Source organism: Triturus cristatus, chromosome 2_2 (assembly GCF_964204655.1).
Source record: "Triturus cristatus chromosome 2_2, aTriCri1.1, whole genome shotgun sequence".
NCBI classification, from domain to species: Eukaryota; Metazoa; Chordata; class Amphibia; order Caudata; family Salamandridae; genus Triturus; species Triturus cristatus.
Window position 1 is genome coordinate 505,507,223 of NC_140582.1, and position 22,629 is coordinate 505,529,851.

General features: G+C 40.4%; 1 protein-coding gene across 2 annotated transcripts in view; it reads left to right on the plus strand.

Moving 5' to 3' along the window:
• The window catches only part of REELD1 (reeler domain containing 1), a 274,056-nt gene that overhangs the window by 78,983 nt on the left and 172,444 nt on the right, over positions 1-22,629 (plus strand). For both annotated transcript variants that reach the window (XM_085643265.1, XM_085643264.1), the window contains one exon: positions 20,443-20,662. In XM_085643265.1, coding sequence (XP_085499391.1) covers positions 20,443-20,662 — 220 coding nt within the window. The remainder of the gene's footprint in view (positions 1-20,442; positions 20,663-22,629) is intronic.

Below are 22,629 nucleotides of genomic sequence, written 5' to 3' on the forward strand. Positions count from 1 at the left end.
TTCATTGGTTTTTAACGAGTGAAATGTACAGCTAACTATAACATGTGTGAAACCTATGGTTTTTTAAGTGAATTTGCAAGGTTTTGTAAATGATAATTCCTAACTATAACGTGTGTGAAACCTATGTTTTTCTCAGTGAATTTGTACGGTTTTGTAAATGCTAAGTTATGTATTTATTTTGTATTTTTTTTTTCTGGTTTTTCACTGTGCGCACACCCTGCGCGCACGGTGCGCTTCGCGCCCACGTTGCGCAGTCCATGCCGTGCGCGCCTCGCCTTTTTTTACACAGTAACATTTGTTTTTTTCTCCCTTGTGGGTCCTTTAATTTATTTAATAAATGTGATTGTTACTTCTTTATTATTTTGTTTTTATTTTTTTTTCCCGTGCGCGTACGGTAAGCTTACCGTACGCGCACTCCGCGTTTTTTTTTAAAAATTATTAAATGTATTTTTCGTACTTTTGGGTGCTTTTTGGACCCCCTGACAAACACTAGGGGGTCTGCAACTCTCTTCGTTGCCCCCTTTTCACGTTCCCCACCTTTGTTTCTCAGTGCGAATGACAGAAAATGGCGGCCGAGACTTCCTGATTTCGACCGATTCGAATGTTTACAGTCATGTAACCACCAATCAGAATTGAGCTCGCGCACGGCACCGTACGCGTACGGTAAGCTTACGGTAAGCGCACGGAGCGCGCTTACAGATATATATATTGATTTAAATGCTATTTTCTCAGGACCTACTGAACAGATTTACACCAGACCTACAAAAGGCACATCCTTGACCTGAGGACTACCTCTCTGCCAAATTTCAAGTAATTCTGTTCAGCCGTTCGAGCTGTAGCTCGGACTAAAGGTCCTATGGGAAAATGCATGGGGAAAACGCATTTTGGGACCCCCCTTTTTTCTCAGCCCCCACTTGACGAATCCCCCCGAGACTTTCAGGGTAGGAGCGGAGCGTAGCGCCCCATTAGTTTTGAAAATTTCGCGAGGATTCGTCGACCGGCGCCAAAGTTATTCCAAATAGAATGTTGCGGATTTCCTATGGAAACACGGTCCTAACTATAACTATCTACTGGCGACCGCCAGTAGATAATATATATATATATATATATATACATATATATATATATATATATATATATATATATATATATATATATATATATATATATATATATATATATATATATATATATTCACTGAAAAAACCATAGGTTTCAGGGGTGTTATAGTTAGCTGGACTTTTCACTTGTACAAAACCATTGAAATTCCCCCGTTATAGTTAGTTCAGCTAACTATAACTCGCGTCCGCAATGCCCTTCTGATGACGTCACATATTACATCACTCATGACATGGTCAGTGACATCACTCATGACATCACTGATGACATCATCCTTGTGATAGGGTGGCACTATGTTCTATATAACACTGTGTTCACCTACCCTTTTCACGGGAATTACATTTTGCGATAGGGGTGGAGGGTCAGGGGGTGTTTCTGCCAAGTGAGCCCGGAGTCACAGTCACAAACGTCCTCTTCTTCCTGAATAAAAGTGAGATTATGCTGCATACTTGTTCATATTTTAAGTAGTTCGCACAGACACAATGTTTTAAAAACAATAAAGTTCCTAATACCCGCCTTCTCTGAACAGTTAGCTTGCTGCCCCATCCCCCTCCTCCCTATCCTCTGTTGTGTGAATCCATTGACTAGCCTCCTCCCTCCTGCCATGCATGGTCTGATGTGCTGCCACTGCCCTCAATTTAGTATGATGTACCAGTCCACTCCTCCTGCCCTCCATTGCCCAATTCTATGCCCCATCATTGACCTCCTGCTTAAACTCTGTGCTTAGCTTGCTGCCCCTAGTCTCCTTCCCCCTGCCCTCCGATGTCTTGGTGCATGCCCCTGCTCCATCCTTTTTGCCCACCATGTCCCATGGGCCTGCCACTCCTATCTACTCTGAGTGTTCTGTTGAGCTGCCACTCCCCTCCCACCTGCCTAGCATTGTCAGATGACTGTAACCTGTCCCTGCCACCTCCACCCTGCCTGTCCACATGCCATGCCCCTATCCTCTTCCTCCTGTCCTACATGGTCCATTGTACTGCCACACCCTTCTGCCCTCCCTGGTCTGTTGTGCTGCAACTGCTCCTCCTGCCTGCCCCGTGTGGTCTGTTGTGAGGCCCCTTCCCCTGAACTTTCTTGTCTGTGCACAGGTCCTGACCCTCCCTTCTATCCTCCATCGTCCTTTGTGCATGCCCCTGCACCCTCCTTCTTGCCCATCATAGCCATTGTGCTGCCACTAACCCTCCCACTTGCCATGCATGGTCTTCTGTGCTGCCATGGCCCCTCCCACCTTCCCTGTGTGGTCAGTTAGCTGCCCCTGACCCCCTCCCACCTTCCCGCCATGGTCTGTGTGTATGCCATCACAGTCTCACTGTTGCTCTTCATGGTGTGTCTTGCTTCTAGTGCCCATCCTGCCTGACCTCCATGGCTATCTTGCTGCTCCTGCCCTGCCCCCTTGCCCCCAGCCCTCTGTTTACATGTGCAGACCCCTACTCCCTCCCTCCTGGCTTGTCTGTTCATTGTAATGCCCCTGATCCGTCCCTCCTGCCCTTTATGGTCTGTTATGCTGCAGCTTTCTCTCCTGTCTGTCCATTACGGTCAGCTAGCTACCATTGCCTCTTGCCCCTCTGTTCTCTGTTGTCCATGTGCATGGTCCTGTCCCCTCCCTCTTGCTTTCTATGGATTGTTGTGCTGCATTCCCGTCCTGCATGCCCTGTGTGGTGTATTGTGCTGCTGCAAACCCTGATGCCTGCCCTGCAGGGTCAGTTTGGTGCACCTCTCCATGTCCCTCCTGTCCTCTGTTATCCAAGTCCATGTCCCTATCCCATTTCCTTCCATGATCCAATGTACCATACTTGCGAACATTTTGAACTTGGTAAGAGGGAGATTTTGAAAAAAAACTGGGGTATTGATTTTCCCCTTTGAGTTACATTGAAAAAGAGGAGATTGTAGACAGGAGACAGATCAAATAAAGCCCATTTGAGCTTAAAAACATTGAACGTTTCCTGGCTGAATCGGGTCTGTTTGCATGTATGGTTGTACTACCATTGCCTCTTCCTTCTGCCCACAATGGTCTATTACATTGCCACAGCCTCTCTTGCAAGTCCTGTATTGTTGGTTTGTTGCCCCTGCCCCCCTTTCCACTGCCCTCCATAGTCTGTTGTGCTTCCAGGGCCCTTTCTGCCTGCTCAGTGTGGTTAAATTGTTGCCTTTGCACTCTCCTACCTGCCTTCAATTTTCAGAGTCCGTGCCCCTGGCCTCTGCCTCTCAACAGTATCCTAATGAACAACTAGATTGCTAACATTCTATATTTGTTACAAAAGTGTGGAACGCCTGACATCATCTTGATGTAATCAAAACTGTAATACCTAGAGCATTTCCTTTAGAAATTACATATATGAGAGGGTCTTATTGGCATCAAAATTATTGTTAGTGCTCTAAAAGACTAAAATAAGGACATATTTTCTGAGTTTTCAGATAGCGACAAAGCACTTTTAAATTATTTGTTATCTTTATGTTTTTTTATCCAGTTGACCACTTGATTAAATGTTGCACTTAGGGGAGAGGATGTGGTGTTACTTCCAGAACTGCAGACTTTGCAACTGGGGAACCAGGTTGAAGTTTCTGCTTCAGCTCGACATTCTGTGATTCTGGTCAAATCACTTAGTCTCCCCATGTCTACAACCAAAATGAATTTGTTCTCATGTACAGCACTCCAATACCTGACAAGTCTGCACTATATAACACTTCAAAAACACAAAATGATAAGTGTTTTGCACACTTCTGTCATTGGGCTATATTTGGGCTACATCTGGGTGATTTTGGGCTACATTTGGGCTCTTTTGTCTCCGGTGGCCATCTTGGGAGATTTATTTGTTATGAAGTTTCCTAATTTCCTCATGTACTGCAGTCTCCTCAGTAGGAAATACTTTCAGTTTTTTACTTTGATTCCATCAAGAAGGCATTCAGATGTGTCACACATTTGCCATAAATTCAGAATGTTAGCACTCTTTTTGCTCATTAGATCACTGTAGTAAAGCTACTGCTCACCAGGGAAAACTGCTGCTGGTATTGAAAGTGCATGTTTCAGTCTGCATGTCAGAATTTTTTAATGAAATAGAAGAGGATTTGAGAAGTCACTCAAAATCTGCCCTAATTTTTCTTTCTGCAGCACTAATCATACTTTTTATGGAAAAATGAACCCCCTCATTTTATTCCTTTTTAAATTAAATGTTATAAGAGTTACCACTTTAATCCAAGCAAGATGGCTTCAGGTGTGCCATACGTTTATCATAAGTAGGACTGTTAGCGCTCTAGCAGTTCTTTGGAACACTCTGGGAAGCTGCAGTAGAGCACAAAGGAATCAACTGACAGTCTCTGCCCTTGTTGGATGTACATGTTTTACTGAGAATGTCAGACTTCATTCTCACATGACTGAGAAAGATAATGTGAATTTACAAAAAAAAAGCTCTCAGTTTAGCTTATAGATCACCTTCCAAACCTCTGTGGTAAAAGCATGAGAAAATATTTTTCTCTCAATCATGATATCCCAGCAGAAGGCTTTTTCACATGGTGAAATCACCTTAGAACATACCACAATTCCTAAAATGAGTATGGTACCATCAACAAATGATTTATAATGTAACTAAAGTCTTAAAACCTTCTATTAACTGCAATGCTTTTTAATGAGGTGCTATCATGTATATTGGTCCCAAGATGGCTGCCAACACTTCTTGGATGAAGTGCTGACAGCCAATCAGATCTCAGGATGAGATGTGTGGTTAGGCTCCGCCCACATATATATATATGCTTTTAAATGCTATTTTCTCAGGAAATACTGAACAGATTTACACCAGACCTGCAAAAGGCACTTCCTTGACCTTATGGCTACCTCTCTGCCAAATTTCAAGTAATTCTGTTCAGCCGTTCGGGCTGTAGCTGTGTCTAAAGGTCCTATGGAAAAATGCATGGGGAAAACGCGTTTTGGGACCCCCCTTTTTTCTTGGCCCCTGCTTGACGAATCACCCCGAGACTTTCAGGGTGGGAGCTGAACGGAGCGCCCCATTAGTTTTGAAAATTTCGCGAGGATTCGTCAACCGGCGCCAAAGTTATTCAAAATAGAATTTTGAGAATTCCTATGGAAACTAGGTTGTAACTATAACTATCTACTGGCGACCGCCAGTAGATAATATATACTATATATATATATGTATATCTATATATATATATATATATATATATATATATATATATATATATTCACTGAAAAAACCATAGGTTTCACACATGTTATAGTTAGCGGAAATTTTACTGATAAAAAACCAATGAAATTCCCCTGTTATAGTTAGTGCAGGCAACTATAACTCACGCGACCGCAATCCTCTGCTGATGCTAATACTGTATTTAGACACTTATTTGCCCATGTCTTCTTCCATAAATTTTTAGCTATACATATATTACAAATATTTTTTTTTCATAAAGACACATATGTCATCAGCAGAAGATTGCGGTCGCGTGAGTTATAGTTACCTGCACTAACTATAACGGGGGAATTTCATTGGTTTTTTATCAGTAAAATTTCCGCTAACTATAACATGTGTGAAACCTATGTTTTTTTCAGTGAATTTGCAAGGTTTTTTAAATGCTAATTCCTAACTATAACGTGTGTGAAACCTATGGTTTTTTTCAGTGAATTTGTACGTTTTTTTAAATGCTAAGTTACTTTACGCCATTGGTGGCGTGCGCGCCCACTTAACGCAGTTCATTCCGTGCGCGCACGGTGCGCTTCGTGCACCGTGCGCACACAGTGAGCACGCGGTGCGCTTCGCGCACCGCGCGCCCACTTTACGCAGTTAGTGCCGTGCACGCACGGTGGGCACGCGGTGCGCTACACGCACCGCGTGCCCACGTTACGCTAGATGGGCCATGTACGCACGATGCGCTTCGCGCACCGTGCGCACATGGAGGACATATGATGCGCTTCGTTGTGAAAGGTAATATTTTAATTTTTCACATCTGTGATATGCCATGCACAAATGGTGCCCTTCGGGCACCATTTGCACATGGGGTGGGGAGAGTATGGATAATTTTTTTTAAAAATAATTATTTACCGTACGCGTACGGTAAGCGTAATCGGCGAAATTATCGAAAAAATTAAAATTCAGTTTTTGGCCTTGGGGGATCTTTAGGGACTCCCCCAACATGGCTAGGTGCTTAGGAGCTGTCTAAACAGCCCCTTTACATGTTTTTGTCCTTTGTTTTTAAATCCCCACTCAGAGTGCGAGAGAGAAAATGGCGGCCGCCGCTTCCTGGTTTCGACCGATTCGAATGTTTACTAAGATCTAACAGCCAATCAGAATCGCGCTCGCGCACGTCACCGTACGCGTACGGTAAGCGCACCGTAAGCGCACCGTAAGCTGGCTCAGATATATATATTGATTTAAAGGCTATTTTCTCAGAATCTACTGAACAGATTTACACCAAACCTACAAAAGGCACTTCCTTGACCTGTAGACTACCTCTCTGCCAAATTTCAAGGAACTCTGTTCAGCCGTTCGGGCTGTAGCTGTGTCTAAAGGTCCTATGGAAAAATGCATGGGAAAAACGCGTTTTGGGACCCCCCTTTTATCTCAGCCCCCGCTTGACGAATCCCCCCGAGACTTTCAGGGTAGGAGCGGAGCGAAGCGCCCCACCTATTTTGAAAATTTCGCGAGGATTCGTCGACCGGCGCCAAAGTTATTCAAAATAGAATGTTGCGGTTTTCCTATGGAAACAGGGTCCTAACTATAACTACCTACTGGCGACCGCCAGTAGGTAATATATATATATATATATATATATATATCCAACAAAGATGCCCCAGCATTTTGAATGAGCACTCGACTGTGCCCCATACCAGAAGGTATTGTAGTGCCTCGCTGCAGCCTGCCATATACATGCCACTTGCTTTCTGATGGTGCCGACGTGTTTCGAGGCTATACACGCCTCTTCATCATGGGCTTTGAAAAAGACAGGCATCGATGATTCACTCCATTTCAATTTCCTTTTATTTAAACAACGCCCTCAGTGGGTTGGGCAAAACGCCGTCATCAATTTTCAAGCATTATGGGATTTGTGGTCCCGAGGAGTGAATAACACTATTATTTCCTTTAGTAGGTTCAATGTCCTGTTGCTATTAAAAGCAATTCATTGTCCTTTAGTAGGTTAGGCAGGGATGAGGCAGGCTCTGTAAGCAAAGAGACACAGTGCAGTTTAGAAAGAATTAGTTCCTTTCCACGGCCTTTCACTTCATTCAGGAAATGGTGCTCATTCCACGGCGGGCCGCCGCGCAAAAGTATATCCAACAAAGATGCCCCAGCATTTTGAATGAGCACTCGACTGTGCCCCATACCAGAAGGTATTGTAGTGCCTCGCTGCAGCCTGCCATATACATGCCACTTGCTTTCTGATGGTGCCGACGCGTTTCGAGACTATACACGCCTCTTCATCATGGGCTTTGAAAAATGCTGGGGCATCTTTGTTGGATATATATATATATATATATAAAATAAAAAAGTAAACAACATTGCACAATTTACAAAAATTCATTAACAATTTAATAATTTTCAATAAAAAAATAATGGAATTACTTAGTTAACTGTCAACCCTACAGCCCTACAAACCTAGCAACCTACACCTTAAATATAATTAAAATAAATAAGTATAACACAATTTGCATAATTGAAAATCAATTACATCATTAATTAACAATTAATAGTAAATTATTAATTAATCATTACTTAATTAACCTACCACCCTATACCTTGCAAACCCAGAAGCCTCCTAAAGTACAACTAAAATATATCATGATTGCACAATTTGTATAGTTATTAATCAATTAGATATGTAATTATACATTAATAATGATTAATGTTTAATTATTATTTAATCAACGTCCCACCCTATTCTCCTACAAACCTAGCAAAGCACAACAAAAATATAAGTAAAACTAATCAGTATGACATAATGTACATGACTAATGAGTAAAACATTAATAATAAATTATTAATGAACTGTTAATCAATTATTACTTAGTTAACGTCCCACCCTATACTCCCACAAGGCTAGCAGCCCACACCTAAAATATAGGTAAGGTATATAACTATTAAAACATTTACATAATTAATAATCAGTTAAATAATTAATAATAAATTATAAATTAATTGTTATTATTACCTTCCCACCCTAAACCCTTGCAAATGGAGCAACCTGCACCTAAAATATAAGTATAATAAACCATAATGACCTTTGACTCATATTTGCTTGCGTTCCTGTGCAGGATAATATTCTCTGAAACAGCTTTGCTTCCGTTTCCACATCGTAGGCATATGATCAAATCCTATGAACATTCTGTACAAGGGCTAAGTTCACTGTGCAATGTTGTTGTTTGTTATTGTCCATTCAGTGACTGAGCTGTCACATTAGAATCAACAATAGCGGCCTGACTAGGACTCCGGCATGGCAACGTGGCTGATGTTTATTATATAAACAACATCCCTCCCTTGTTTAGTTAGAGGAGAATTTCGTTGGCACTGAGTAGTCGCCACATGCTGGGATTCCAGCCTAGCTGATTCCTATTTACCTTTTGAGAGGGATGAAGCCCAGCTCTCTACTAAGACATGCTTCCTGATGACACTTACCCACATGTAATGGGGGAGTTAGATCACCCAACAGGGTTTTAGCAGATTCAACCACCCTACTCACACTAGGACAGGTAGCGCTAGATAATAGTACAATAGATTACAGGACTTATATGCAAGAATATATTCTCTGTAACAGCAAAACGGTTGAACGGTTTATCATCTTCACCATTCTCGTAATGCTAATAATGTTATTGTGCTTCCTTCTATTGATTATTGAAGTGCACATATTTTACTCAAGAATCACAATGCTTCAATAAATATTGAAACTGCATGTTGTGTTTTCCTTTTGTATCTCTTTGGTATGCATGATTAACCAAATAAAAAAGTTCTAATTTGTTACCACGATTTCCTTGGGGGTTCAGGGTTGTCATGTTTGGAGGTTGCATAATCCACCTGTTACCTTTCCTGGTTAGGGGTACAGATGGTGCACTGTGATCTGGCAAGACTGAGGCCAACATATCCTGATGGTGTGCATAGAATCAGTCTTGCACAGTTCTGACGTATGTACTGTCCAACAAATGCACAGTTTTGACTGAGAAAGTATAAGCCGTATGACAATATACTAAAAAGTATTAATTAAACTATTACTTAATTAACTTCCCACCCTATTCCCTTACAAACCCAAAAGCCCTCTACAACGCTATAAATTACTATTAACAATTACATTATAAATTCTAAATCACTCAAAATTCCGAACTACATTAAAAAAAAAATTAATTGTACAAACAATGCTAATATAAAATTCATATATAACCTAAAATATGTTACATTTAGTAAAACACTATATTACTTATGACTATATTATTGAAAACTTTATTCACAACAACGATATTCTTAACAAAGATATTACTTAACTGAAAAAACAATATTCTTGACAATGATATTTCTGCATTGCAATATTTTTGTAAAACCATATTTTTTTCCTGATATTTATGTCTATGTTTACAACTTGATATTTTGTCCAAATACCGTTCAATAACTTGAGGTACTTCTCTTTATCTCTGTATCATATGTATAGCAACTTGTACACTTCTCTATTCCAAAAATATTTTTTTTTATCAAGAACACAATAACTATCGTTCCCACAATCCAAAAACTAAAGCCACATCATAATTGCCCTCTAAATCCATCTACTGCATTCAACTGTAATGCATCCACTACAACTACCAGCTTCACTTGACTACTTGCAAATCCCTATTGATACTCATGTCATACTTCTTCGGCCACCTCGTTTCTCGGAACCAGGATGGGGTCGGGACTGGGTCAATTTTCATCTCGGGAAAAAACAATCTGAAGCATGAAGGTGCAGTAATCGGTTCTATAGCCAATTGGGTTAATCAATTGTCGGATCCAATCAGAATCATCATCTCTGCTACCAGATCTGTCAGCGCGCTAATCTGTCTTTTTGATCATATCAAACTGTGCCAATGGATAGGAACGGGAATGGTGTAGTCCTGATTCAGACTTTGGTGCTCCCCGACTGAACCCATCACTAATAAATTTGAAATGAAGTTCAGTAATCAGTACTGAAACATTCTTAGTATAGGTTTGAAGGTTTATATAAGTAATTATTAGGCAAAATACATAGCATGTGCCATTAATAAGCTTAGCACTAAAGCATGCAATTCATAAGTACAAAGAATTTAGTAAAGCTCTATGCGCAATCTGGCTTAAATTTGCCTTCTAAGAGTGGGCAAGAGGGAGTTCTGGGTTACAGAGAAAAGCACGACCTATAAAAGGCAATGGTTTTCATTGAGCAACGCACAAATACATGGTTCTCAAGATATTCACCAATGAGGAAAAACCAAGAAGAAGCATTCTACAATAGAATATATTCAAGGATTTTCTCATAGTAGTATTACATTGGTCTTAGCTGTTCTCACAGTTTATTCAAGCCTGTTAGGTGAAAACTTTATAAGCAAGGCCTGAGTCAGTTGGGATGCCCTTGGTAGGGAACTGTGTAGTGGAAAAGATCCTTGGAGAAAGCTTGCAATACTTTATTTAAAACATGAAACAACAGAGAAAGCAATCACACAGAGTATTATGGCAGTGATTCAAGATGGAGGACAGTCTAAACACAGCTTATTTAAGGTTAAGCACAGTTTAAAATGCGTTTAAATAAAAAAAGAGGGAAAAACAGCTTTCTCCCAATGATTTCTAAATCATCCCTCAATATTTTATTACAATAAAGCATTCATCAATTTTGGGTTTTTCTCCTTGGCCTCTCCCAGATCCTTTAAGGTTTCATTAAGATCACTCGGCATCTCCTCAACCTTTACATCAAGTCTCTTCCTTTTTCTTCCTCTCGTTGGTGACTGCTTCTTAAACCCATTGTCCATATTTCTGCGAGGAGTTGAAAGCAATTTTAGTATTCCACTACCTAGGCTACCAAGCCACTCCCCTATCTTAGCCGTTCTCACAGTTTATTCAAGCCTGTTAAGTAAAACATCGCATAAGCAATAGCCTGGGACTGTTGTGAAGTTCTTGGTAGGGAATGGTGCAGTGGAAAAGTTCCTAGGAACATTCTCTGTTTGTTAGAGCCAATTTGCAATTCTATATTTAGAACAAGAAAAAACAGAGCAAGTAATTTCGTAGGGTATTATGACGGTGATTCAAGATGGAGGACAGTGTAAACACAGCTTATGTTAGCATAAGCTCAGTTCCAAATGCATTTAAATGAAAAATAGGGAAAAACAGCTTTCACACTTTCTTTATTCAGTGCCAAAGATGAAAATGTAAACTGTGGTGTTGTAGTGTCAGAGATCGGTTAGGTACCCTATGAGCCACAAAGGATGTAGATGCAGAATGGTGACAAGAATGCTCACGTTACTGTTTGTTCACGTACACCCAGCAAGATTACTTCAGTGTACAGAACATGCACATTCAGAGTGCAATCCTGCCGTGTACTCTTGTTGAAGACAAGATTCAAGATGCGGTAAGAAAACACCTGTTTATTAGTAGCACTGCCTCAGAGCCACCGCAGCTAAGGAGCTCATCAAACTGCCACCAACAGACATAGAATGTTGGTGACAGTGGGAGCAGCTTTGCCGCACAAGAGGGGAAGGAACCATAATACGTAAAGGGGGGAGGAAAAGGAGGACGGCAAGATGCAGGGAAATACAAATTACAACTATCCACTGCGGAAAAGGCAGAGCCGTTGATAATGCAGCCATGTTTATTTTAGTATTTGTAACCACAAAACTCATGTATTCATTGTGAATCCCTATATTGGTTTCTCATACATAAATACTGTTGTGATATAGGTAGAGCAATCAATGCGGGTGTAAAAGCCACAGCAGCAAAAGCGTTAAGGCAAAATTACCAGTGGGTAAGAATGACTGGGGCCTAGGTTTTTGGGCAGGTATGCTGTAGTAGTGAAGCCCCGGTGGGTACGTTGTTCTGTATGTATGTATTGTTATTTATGAAGTGTGAACGTACAGGGAGAGCAATGAGTGCTGTACTTTAATTGGGTGCCAGCAACAAACAATACACAATGGTGTACATAATTTGGGGAAGCACACATTTGCATGACATTGTATTTCACATATTTACACCTGCATGACATTTCTCATATTTATATTTTCAGTCACAGTGAGTTTACACTTTTTTTCTGGATTCACACGATTGTTATTCAAGTACTGAATACAAGATCTGAGACGAGGCCTTTGTATGCAACCATCGCATATTGTAAGGGAAAATTTGCAATTGTTTTGAAATTTTTGTTACCTGAGGGCAGCTCTGCTGATGGAATGCTCACACTCTGGGGCATATTTATCATTATATCATGCAGCGTAGTACAAAAAGTCACCATTCTGCGCTGTGCTGCTTGATAGGAAATCTGCCGTACTTAACACTGTACGGCGCATTCCTGCCTTTTCCCAGTGCAGGCGCACTAAGTGCTGCCTAGTACCAATGCAGGCACTCTTGCACCATGGTGCAAGTAGGCCTGCATTGTTAGCAGGTTTGTGTTTGTGCAGAAAGGGGAACTTTCCTGCACCAAAGCAATCCCCAAGGCATGTTCCTCTTTCTATGTGTACTGCAGAATAAAAAGAGGAAAAAATGAGGAGAAATAACCACATCTCTCCTCATTAAGCCTCACCTGGGGAGGCGTAGCAGTTTTCGTGCATTCCCTGGTCCACCACTTATGGTAAATCTGGGAATGTAATTTGCACTGCGTTGCTCTGGATTTATCAAGCCACTCAGGGCCACACAAGGTGGCCTTGCGTGGGATGATAAATTGCTTCTCAAGGGTTGCTTCAGTTTTCCACCTCATTGCGTGGTGCAAAAGCAACTCAACCCTTGATAAATATGGCCCTCTGTGTATTGCTGGGAGGGAGCTATCTTGGTATGACTTAAACTTGTTGCTTACCAGTCACATTCATCTCTCTGTAGTGGGGGCTATGCCCTTGAACTTTCAAAGTTCAATTAATCTACATGACAGTAAGTTATATGCACATCTTCACAGTAGGTATACTTACATGCTGTTCTAGCAGACATGCAAATTACATCTAATTTTCTTTACAAGGTACGTTTTATTCATACCGTAACCTGAGAAATGGAGAGCCTGTCACAATCCTACCCACAGATATCACTCGTACTTCCGTTTAATCCTGGAGCGCAGAGGTGGGCTTTGCAGCCCCAGTTGCTTGCTTTGTGTCTTCCATGAGAATTAGAATCCAGTGGGAGCAGGTGTCTGCTCTCTGCTTCGTGTGACGTACATTTATGGAGTCCTGAAGGGAGGTCTCTTTTCTTCAGAAACTAACATACCCAGCAGACTGCAGGCGCCATCCAACTAAAGTCACCAAGAGATACTTTCTGGGCCTTGTGTACTTGTAGATTTGTCACTGCGCCAATAGGTCTCACCTTTACAAGGCCAATATTGTTTTAGACATGTTGTACACCAGCTTGGCTGCTGCTTCTCATGGCTAAACGTTAGTGGCATAGAGGATAGTGGAATGGAGTGGAGTGTTGTAGAGTGGAGTGTCGTAGAGTGGCATAGAGTGGAGTGCAGGATTGTGGCGTGACGCAGAGTGGAGAGGAGTGTTGTGGAGTAGAGTGCAGTATTGAGGAGTAGAGTGGAGTGTTGTGCAAATGGTTTCATTTTAAGTAAGGCAGGCTTTGTCAAAGGCTCAAAACATAAACAACTTTACACAAACGAAAGCTAATAAAACCTGTACTGATAAAAATTCTTATTTTTATTTACTTATAATTTAAAAAAATTGCCGCATTTACCCCAAAAATTTAAATATAGAAACCTATTTAAAAATAATAAACATTACAATTTTAACATATTAAACAAGGAGCAATAATGAATATATAATTTGGAAGTAAAAATTCCCACCCAAACGTCAATACACAACCCTGTTCGTAAAAATACATAAATTAATAGTTTACAACATACATGCACACATTTGTTTTAATGTAAAAACATGTGGATGTAGATAAAACATTCAAAAATAAAAAACTAGCATAATGACTACATAATCAATTATCGATTTTAATATATTTTACTTAAACCTTAGTCACTGAATTCCACAATGTGAAATAAAAATGAATTAAGTAATTTCAAATATGTTAACTAGTAAATAACGAATTAAAAAAGAATCAATAAACATTAATTAATATAATATTATGAAACACTGCCCAGCAACACCCCCAAAAAAACCCACAAGCTGAAATAAAATGTAATAAACAATCTAAAAAATGTATCCAGATATACTATAAATTTCACTCCCCTATCTCTCAAATAACCCACCACATGTCTCAAGAACTTTGTGAAACACCAAGGTGCTGATGATAACCCGAAAAGAAGGCACTGAAACTGATATAGAGCTTCTTTCCATCTGAATTGTTGATACCCGACTCCTTGGATCTTTCGGTATTTAAAAAAATTCCTCTTTGAGATCCATCTTTACTAGCCAATCTTTCTCCTGTAACATATCTTTTAAGAGATGGATACCCTCCTTCTTCAAATGCCTGTATGCTACATAAAGGTTTAAGGGACAAATGTACAAGCATTCCATTTTGAGAGTCGCAAATTGCTACATTTTGCGATTCGCAAAATTGAAACACTGTTTGTGATCCCTAATGTGGTTGCTAAAGACCTACCTCATAAATATTAATGAGGTAGGTCGCAATTTGCGACCCCTTAGGAATCTCACACATCACAAGAATGGAGGCCTGCTCAGGACTGCTGACCACCATGTCTGTGTTTGCTTTTTAAATAAAGCAACGTTTTTTTCCAAATGCAGTCTGTTTTCCTTAAAGGACAATGGGATGCGATTAAAAGAAAAAAAACACAACGTTTTCTTTTCATTTTTTAAGGGCAGGCAGTGGTCCTTGGGACCACTGCCTGCCCTTAAAAAATATTTTCGCAACTATTCACAAAGGAGAAGGGGTCCCCTGGGAACCCCTTCACGTTTGCAAGTGACTTACCACGTACTTGAAGTAGGTGGTAACTAAGTTTGTTTTCGACTGCATTTGCGGTTGCTAAATTCATACATACCTCTGCAATTTGCTACTAGGAATGGACGCCCTTGGCATGCCCCTTCCTAATAGCGACTCGCAAACCCTATTTGGTGAGTAAAATAGGCTACCGACTCGCAAAATAGGGTTTGTACATAGTACAACCATTTTTTGCAGTCGCAAACGGACAGATTTTCTATTTGCGACTACTAAAAACGGTCCTACAACTCGCCCTAAATTCCTTAGATTTATTAAGGTCTCCATCCTTTGCCAATCTTCTCTCCTAGAAATAGGGTACTGATGAACCCTATTTTATCCTCCTGTATTTCCACTATTGCTTTTTTCTCTAGCATTTGCATCATCTTTTCTGTTACTACATCTTCCTGTTCTCTTAGAAAACGCAACTCCCTTGGCTCCTGTTCCTGAACTGTTTCCAAATCGAAATCCATCCGATAACCTGTGACTGTCTGAAACACCCAAGGAGCTGCTGTTACTTCTTTCTAATGTTTCTGAAAAAAAATTAACCTTCTTCCTACCTTTTGCTGGAAATAATCAAAACTGATCCTCACACTCACCTTTTCCTGAGTTTATGCATTGACCTCATCCTCAACAAGGTCTAGTCTTTCCACCCCTCCCTCTCTGGGTGTACAATCCTGTACTCTGTCTATAGTATCCTCCTCCTTGATTTCTTTGAGTACCGCAGTTTCCTTAATTATGGGAATTCAAATCAAAATTCTAAATTTCGGTTCCAATTAAAACCATAAAAGATACATCATAAGTAATCACATACAGAAATGTAAAACATTCACATTCAAATTAATTAAGTAGGATTGATGCACCTACACCTTCAAATGGTAACCTTTAATCAGGAAGAGGGAATGAAAAATAAAATAGATAATGTAAGTGACCAACCTCTAAATGACAATTAAAAAAAAAAATACCTTAAAACCTAGGCATTACTAATTTAAAAAAAAACAATTTAAGTAAAGTGCTTAAGTCAATTGTCCCTTACACGGCAATATCTTAGATAACCATCATATGTACATTCTAGTCCAATTCATTACCATAGGTCTTTTAAAAGATACAAGTACTTTTTAGTGCAAATAGTGGAGTCTTAAGGATTACCTTGTAACATCATATATTAATAAAGTGCATGGCATAGTTTACTTGAACCATAATCTTGAGTACAAGTGTTCCTAATCATTAAAACTTCAACCCAGCTTTAGCTCTTATGAAGCTCACATTAAATAGATATCGGCTGTCACTGAAAACAACTTTTTGGGATGTGTTTGTTTTCAATATTCTTTCTGCCTCCAGGCAGGACCTGGACCTGGTGCTCATATTTCTACAAATGGGTTTGTTCCAGTTTTTCCTGGGTTTATCATAGGCTGGACAAAAGAATAATACATGCAAGTCATTTTCCTTGGTCACAGTTTGACATAATACACAGCACTCGTTATTGTTTTCCTCTTAATTGCTAACCCATTTTGATGTGTTTACTTTTATTTGCAACACACCATATCTAAATTTCATGTATAAAGATTTGGCTAGCTGTGGGCGCACTTCGTCCAGAAAAGGCTCAAAGCTTGCCGTTTGTTTGGACAAAGGGAACTTAGTTGTCAATGTGCCAATGTCCAAATTGTGTAGCACACTATTTTGGATATGAGCCCAGAAGGTAGATTTTAAAAGTTTCTTTGAAGATAATGTCAACTGTGTCGGTTTTTCTCAGAAATGTGTTAGACCTAATTACCGAACCAGGAAGAAACATGCTTGAGCCACGGGATGTCTCTGCTCTGGTCCATTCTTAAGATCTCCTCTAAGGCCTCTCTATAGTGGGCGAGTTCTATTGTAGACCAGAGTCACACCCAGAATAATTATGGGAATTATAATAGCCTAGGCTGAGAGTTTGCCCTCTCCGCCCAGCCCTCCTAAAAAAACTGTTTACAGTAAACATATTTTGCATGGAGATTTGTGTTTTATCGACTTGTAAACGTTTTTACATATTTTCCAATACTTTTAACCATGCTTTCCCCAAAAAGAAGGCCTTTAGCATCTTCACTGCTTTCCTTCACACCCAACTCCCCAAGTTTTGGGTTTATACGCATTAGGATTGTCTTCCTTCGTTCAGCCAAGTGACCCGCATTTGTGTTTCCTAATAGGCATAGCGCTCTTTGGCACCACCCTCTTAAAAGGAGTATATTTTAGTCAGTGCCTTGAAACAGGCCTCCTCTACCAAATCGAACATGCTAGTGAGAGGGCTGAGAATATCTAAAACTAGGTCCTGGCACTGTTTCAGAGATTTTTTCAGATCCTTCCTTGGGTCTCTGCCCATTTTGAAAAAATAAGTTATCAACTCAGGATCAATATTAGGCGGGTTATACCCTTGTTATGAATCACTGGACATGAGCACTCACCCTGCATACTTTTTCTTTCTTCCTTATCTAAAGGGTTCCTAATCAGTGCTTAATATGATCTGCCACATGGTCTATTAGCCATCATTCCTTCCTTCTAGGATGTCGAATCTCTTTGGGGTCAAAAAGCTTTTCACCAAGAGGATCAACTACAGACCTCTTTCCTTTTTCCTTTCCCTTTAATATATCATCCAACTCATCTTCCAACTCATTCCTATAATTTAAGTCTAAAATATACTCATCTAAATCACGGCGTTTGCCACTCCGATTCAAATCATCATCATTTGCAATGCTAGATTGCAATCTTGCGTGTCACTCAGGACATCCAATCTCCATGAGCCGCTTGGGGCTCCTTTCTGTGAGCCTCTGGGAACTCCTTTCTGTATATTCACATTTTTTATGTGCTTTCTCTTTTTAAAACATTTTTCACCTATTAAGATCCTCCTGTCCTTTGGAGAAGCTAAAGTACTTTTCATCCTCCCTAGCCATATGTGGACATTTGTTACATAAAACCTCCTTTACTGTCTTGTTTACCACCAATTGTACCACCTATGTAACTATCTTCCTAATTGACTCCTCCTGACATAATTCTCCTCAACCTGCTCACTCATTTTATTTAATCCCTTCCAAAATATATATTTTAAAATAATTTTTGGGGTTATTTTGTACTTGAATTCTTACTACAAAATCACCATCACCCAACTGCTGAAATGCTTCGCCTCTTGCAGTGATTTCCTTAGAGAAACATTGCTAGGCAGCCAGATGGCTCGCGGAACACACGCACCCAAATGCACTCTATCTATCTCTCTATCACTCTATCTGTTTCCGAAACAGACGATTCGTGCTTGCTGTGCACGAGTCTTCTGTTGAAGCCCAATTTCCATTTGAAAAGGAAGTCAATGCTCACGTCATGCGCAAAACGAAGGGACTCACAGCTTGTGTCATGCGCAATATGCTTCCTGTCTAAAGTGGTGAACGCATCGTCGTATGCCATTTCAAGCATTCCTGAGATTTAAAAGAAAACCCTCCTCGAGTGCGTTAGGCTGAAACGATAATTCTTGAAACCTCTTAAAATAGAAGCGCAAAACAATACAAGTATGTATTGTACATGTAATTGCTAACAGAACTTCGGGAATTCCATTTTCTAACATACTTTAACTCTAAATAGTATCTAATTCTGTACCCTACATTCTACCCATACATTGGGGTTTGATAACCATCTATATACCTATAAATATAAATTCATCCAAAATTAACCTCTAGACATCTTTACTGTGAACTACCGGCCCCCCGAACTGTATATCTGCTCAGAAGCAGCAAACAAAGGAGGAAGGAAATGGTGGCAAAAGGACTTGAGTGTTCTATTTATTGAGATATAGTTCTAAAGTTGTGGTTTTGGAAACTTTGAAGTGTTGCTGTTCAGAAGAAGTGAATACAAGTTTATGAATTCTGCTATCCTCCTGTCTTGCCATAAAATAGAAACGTTTATAGCAGAGGTGGCAGCCTATTTTACATGTAATTAAACATATCCTTTTTAAATCAGAACTTTAGTGTTTCTTCTCTCCTTCAGATAGGTTCACTTGGCTTAAGTCAGAAAAAGGAAGTCACATTTAATTGGAAGTTCCACAGAGTAAGTGCGGGTGGTGATGTTACCTTTATAGTAAGAGTAGGTCCAGAACGCCCAGTAGAAATATTTTTTTAAGTGTGGCTATGGATACAGTCAATGCGCAGGATGAAATAAAAGATTACACCTTATATGGGAACTTGTTTTTTGGAGGGGGGCTGTGGGTTATACAAAACTCAGAACCAAGGAATTTTTTTTTCTATAAATACCTGTTAGGCCGTCCGCAGATACACCCACAGCCCTTTTTGAGAACAGGGTCAAGAGAGAAAAAACATCCTTCCAGCCAATATGTAAAAAAGTTGAAGAGAAAGCAAAAACCGGCAATGTATCTTGGTTTCAATATGTATAGAGACTCTAACTCAGCATGGATCTTTCTGATCTGCAGTTGAACATGGAGTTCGCCACAAGAGTATGCCTGACTTTATTAAAGAGCAATACTAGAATTAAGTGCCTGAAAAAACCAAGCTGTGGAGAATCACACAGGTGAGATGAATACCTCTTACTTTCCATCCAAGAGATAACTTGGGATTTCGTGTTTTCTAGATAGGATTGAATCTCAACAGGCTTAGGTGCTGTGTGTTAAATTTTGTTTGGATATCCCCATCTGGGCATCATCCAGGCAAAGGTGGAGAAATCCAACTTGGTGCATTGGTATGTGTAATTATTGTCCCAATGTAAATGATTTCATTAACTGCGTAATCTTACTACATACTTGAACTGATATTCTCTATTATGAGGTAGATAGTTCTTTAATGTGTACCTTCTGTATGCAAAATAACCTTGCACTTACCATTGATTTTCAACGTTCTCAACTATTCCTTTATAACTTATGCTTTAAGCAATCTATTTTTACTAGTAACCACATACTCGTGCTGTGCAATAGCTCACTGTATGACATCACCATAAATTGAACATTTGGTTAAATATTTGAAAAAACTAAATTTTAACCTTATGGTAGTTGATAATGATATTCTACTTAGAAATGTGTAAAGTCTTTTTATCTACTTTGATCCCTGCTTATTTATTTTGTTTTCTCGATTTTTGCTGACGTTGTATCTGTCATTATTCACAATATTTTTAGCCATTTCGACAGCACATAATCTGCCATTACTATGTAGCTGTGATAGACTAATGAACTGAAATAAACTTAATTTGATTGATTGGAATAAGGAATAAAATGCAGTTTTGTCTTTGATCAAACTAGGGAGATGAAGGAATGAGAATCCAGCTTATTCTTATTGGATGGGCCTGCATGACCGTTTGCCTGGTATCATACACTGCTGCTTTTTCTCATGGGGCAAGCCTTGCATCCTGCAATGATATGCGGCCCAAACACATTCGAGCTCAGCCTCAGAACCCCAGGAAGAACTATGTCACTATCTACACCAATAGATCCTTCTACCTTCCAGGTGATAAAGTTCCTGGTAAGTAACATTAGCTTTTTGAGTTTATATTCACCTGATATGGCTAAAGAAGCCCCGACTGCTAATGTCCCAAGATAAACTAAACCACTGATCAACAATTTTTGGAAATGGGGTCTTTAGTTGACAGTGATGTGCACCCTGTCCAAGTAGGGAACTTCACTCTAGTCAGGGTAAGTAATTTACACCCTTAGAATAACCCGTGCTCACCCCCTTCATAGCATGGCAGGAGCAATCAAGCTTATTCCCAGAGAAAATGTGTAAAGTATTTCTACATACATACAGTAACACAGTGAAAACACCACACAAGGATTCCACACTGGTTTAAAAAATAGCCAATTTTAATCTAATTAAAACAACACCAAAACGACAACAATCCAACATACACAACTCAAGATATGAATTCCCAATGTTAAATAAGGTTCTAGTTCTTAGAAATCAAAGGTTGCTCTTGACTAGTACAAAGTACCTTAAATGCATAAAAAATCAAAGACGATGCGTAGCGCGGAAATTTCGGTGATGGTTGGTTCGTTACTGTAATGAGGTCGTTGGCATGGTGATGCTCGGGGACAGTGCGTTGCGCAGAGGAGGTGATGTATCGCTGAAGACAGAGATGAGTTGGTTCCTTAAGGCGGTGCAGAGTCGTTAAGCCGTCTACATACGGGGACGATGTATGGTGCAGTGGAGATGATGATACCTCGGATTCCTTACTGCAGTGCAGTGTCGATGATGAAGTCAGCGCACCCAGAAATGATATGTAGATGGTACATTGAAAGTCAAGTCGCGCTGCGTTGATTCCAAAGTGTCGAAGCAGGTGCTGCATCAGAGTCAGAGCGGTGCATCACGGGCTTCGGTGATGCGGTGCTCGAGAGTCACGCAGCAAAAAGTTGGGGCCTGCATTGGAAGCTGCAGTCGCTGCATCAGAGCAGGGACCACGCTTCAGTGCAGGCAGCGGATATGCATCGAGTTTTGCAATCATGTGCCAATTCCGAGTGACGCTTGGAGACGATGTGTTGATTTTTCTTCTTGTTGCACCAGAGCTTACTTCCAAGGGACCAGGAACTGGATTTGCCACCATTATGCAAAGCAGGGCTCTAAGCAGAGGAGCCCATATGCTGGCAGGTGAAGTCTTTGATGGCCCGAGTCTTCCAACAGGAGGCTAAAAGGACTCAGAAACTTGGAAAGCAGGATATAGAAAGCAAAGTCCAGTCATTTTACTCCCAGGGCAGAAGAAGCAAGCAGCAGGCCAGCACATCAAAGCAAACAGCAAAGTGGCAGTCCCTCCTGACAGCAACACAGCTCTTCTTCCTAGCAGAATGCCCTCAGTCTAGAAGTGCTCTGAGTATATGGTGTCAGTGGTCCGGTACTTATACCCAATTCAGCCTTTAGAGTAATCAAATGTCAGAAAAAGGTCTTTGTAGTGAACAAGACCTCTCCCTTCCTTGCCCTGGCTCCAGACACACTACAGGGGATTGAGACTTCTTTGTGTGTGATCAGGCACTGGCCCAACTGTTATCCAACCCAGAAGTGTATTCAGACACATGCAGAGGTACAGCATGGTTAAAGTAAAAAAATGCCAAAGTGGGTGCATTGGCCAGGTCAAAATGCCAGTTTAAACTGCACACAAAGACACTGCAGTGGCAGGTCTGAGACATGTTTGCAGGGCTACTCATATGGGTGGCACACTCAGTGCTGCAGGCCCACTAGTAGCATTTGAATTACTGGTCCTGTGCACACCTGGTGCACTGTACTAGTGACTTACTAGCAGATCAAGTAGGCCAATAATGGAAAAACCAAATACAATTACATTTTAGATAGGGAACCCTTGCACTTTAGCACTAGTCAGCAGTGGTAAAGTGCCCAGAGTCCTAGAGCCAGTAAAAAAGAAATCCAACACACAGTCAAAAACAGGAGGTCAGAGGCAAAAAGATAAGGGAACCCAAACCAAAAGATGACATGTCTAACAACAA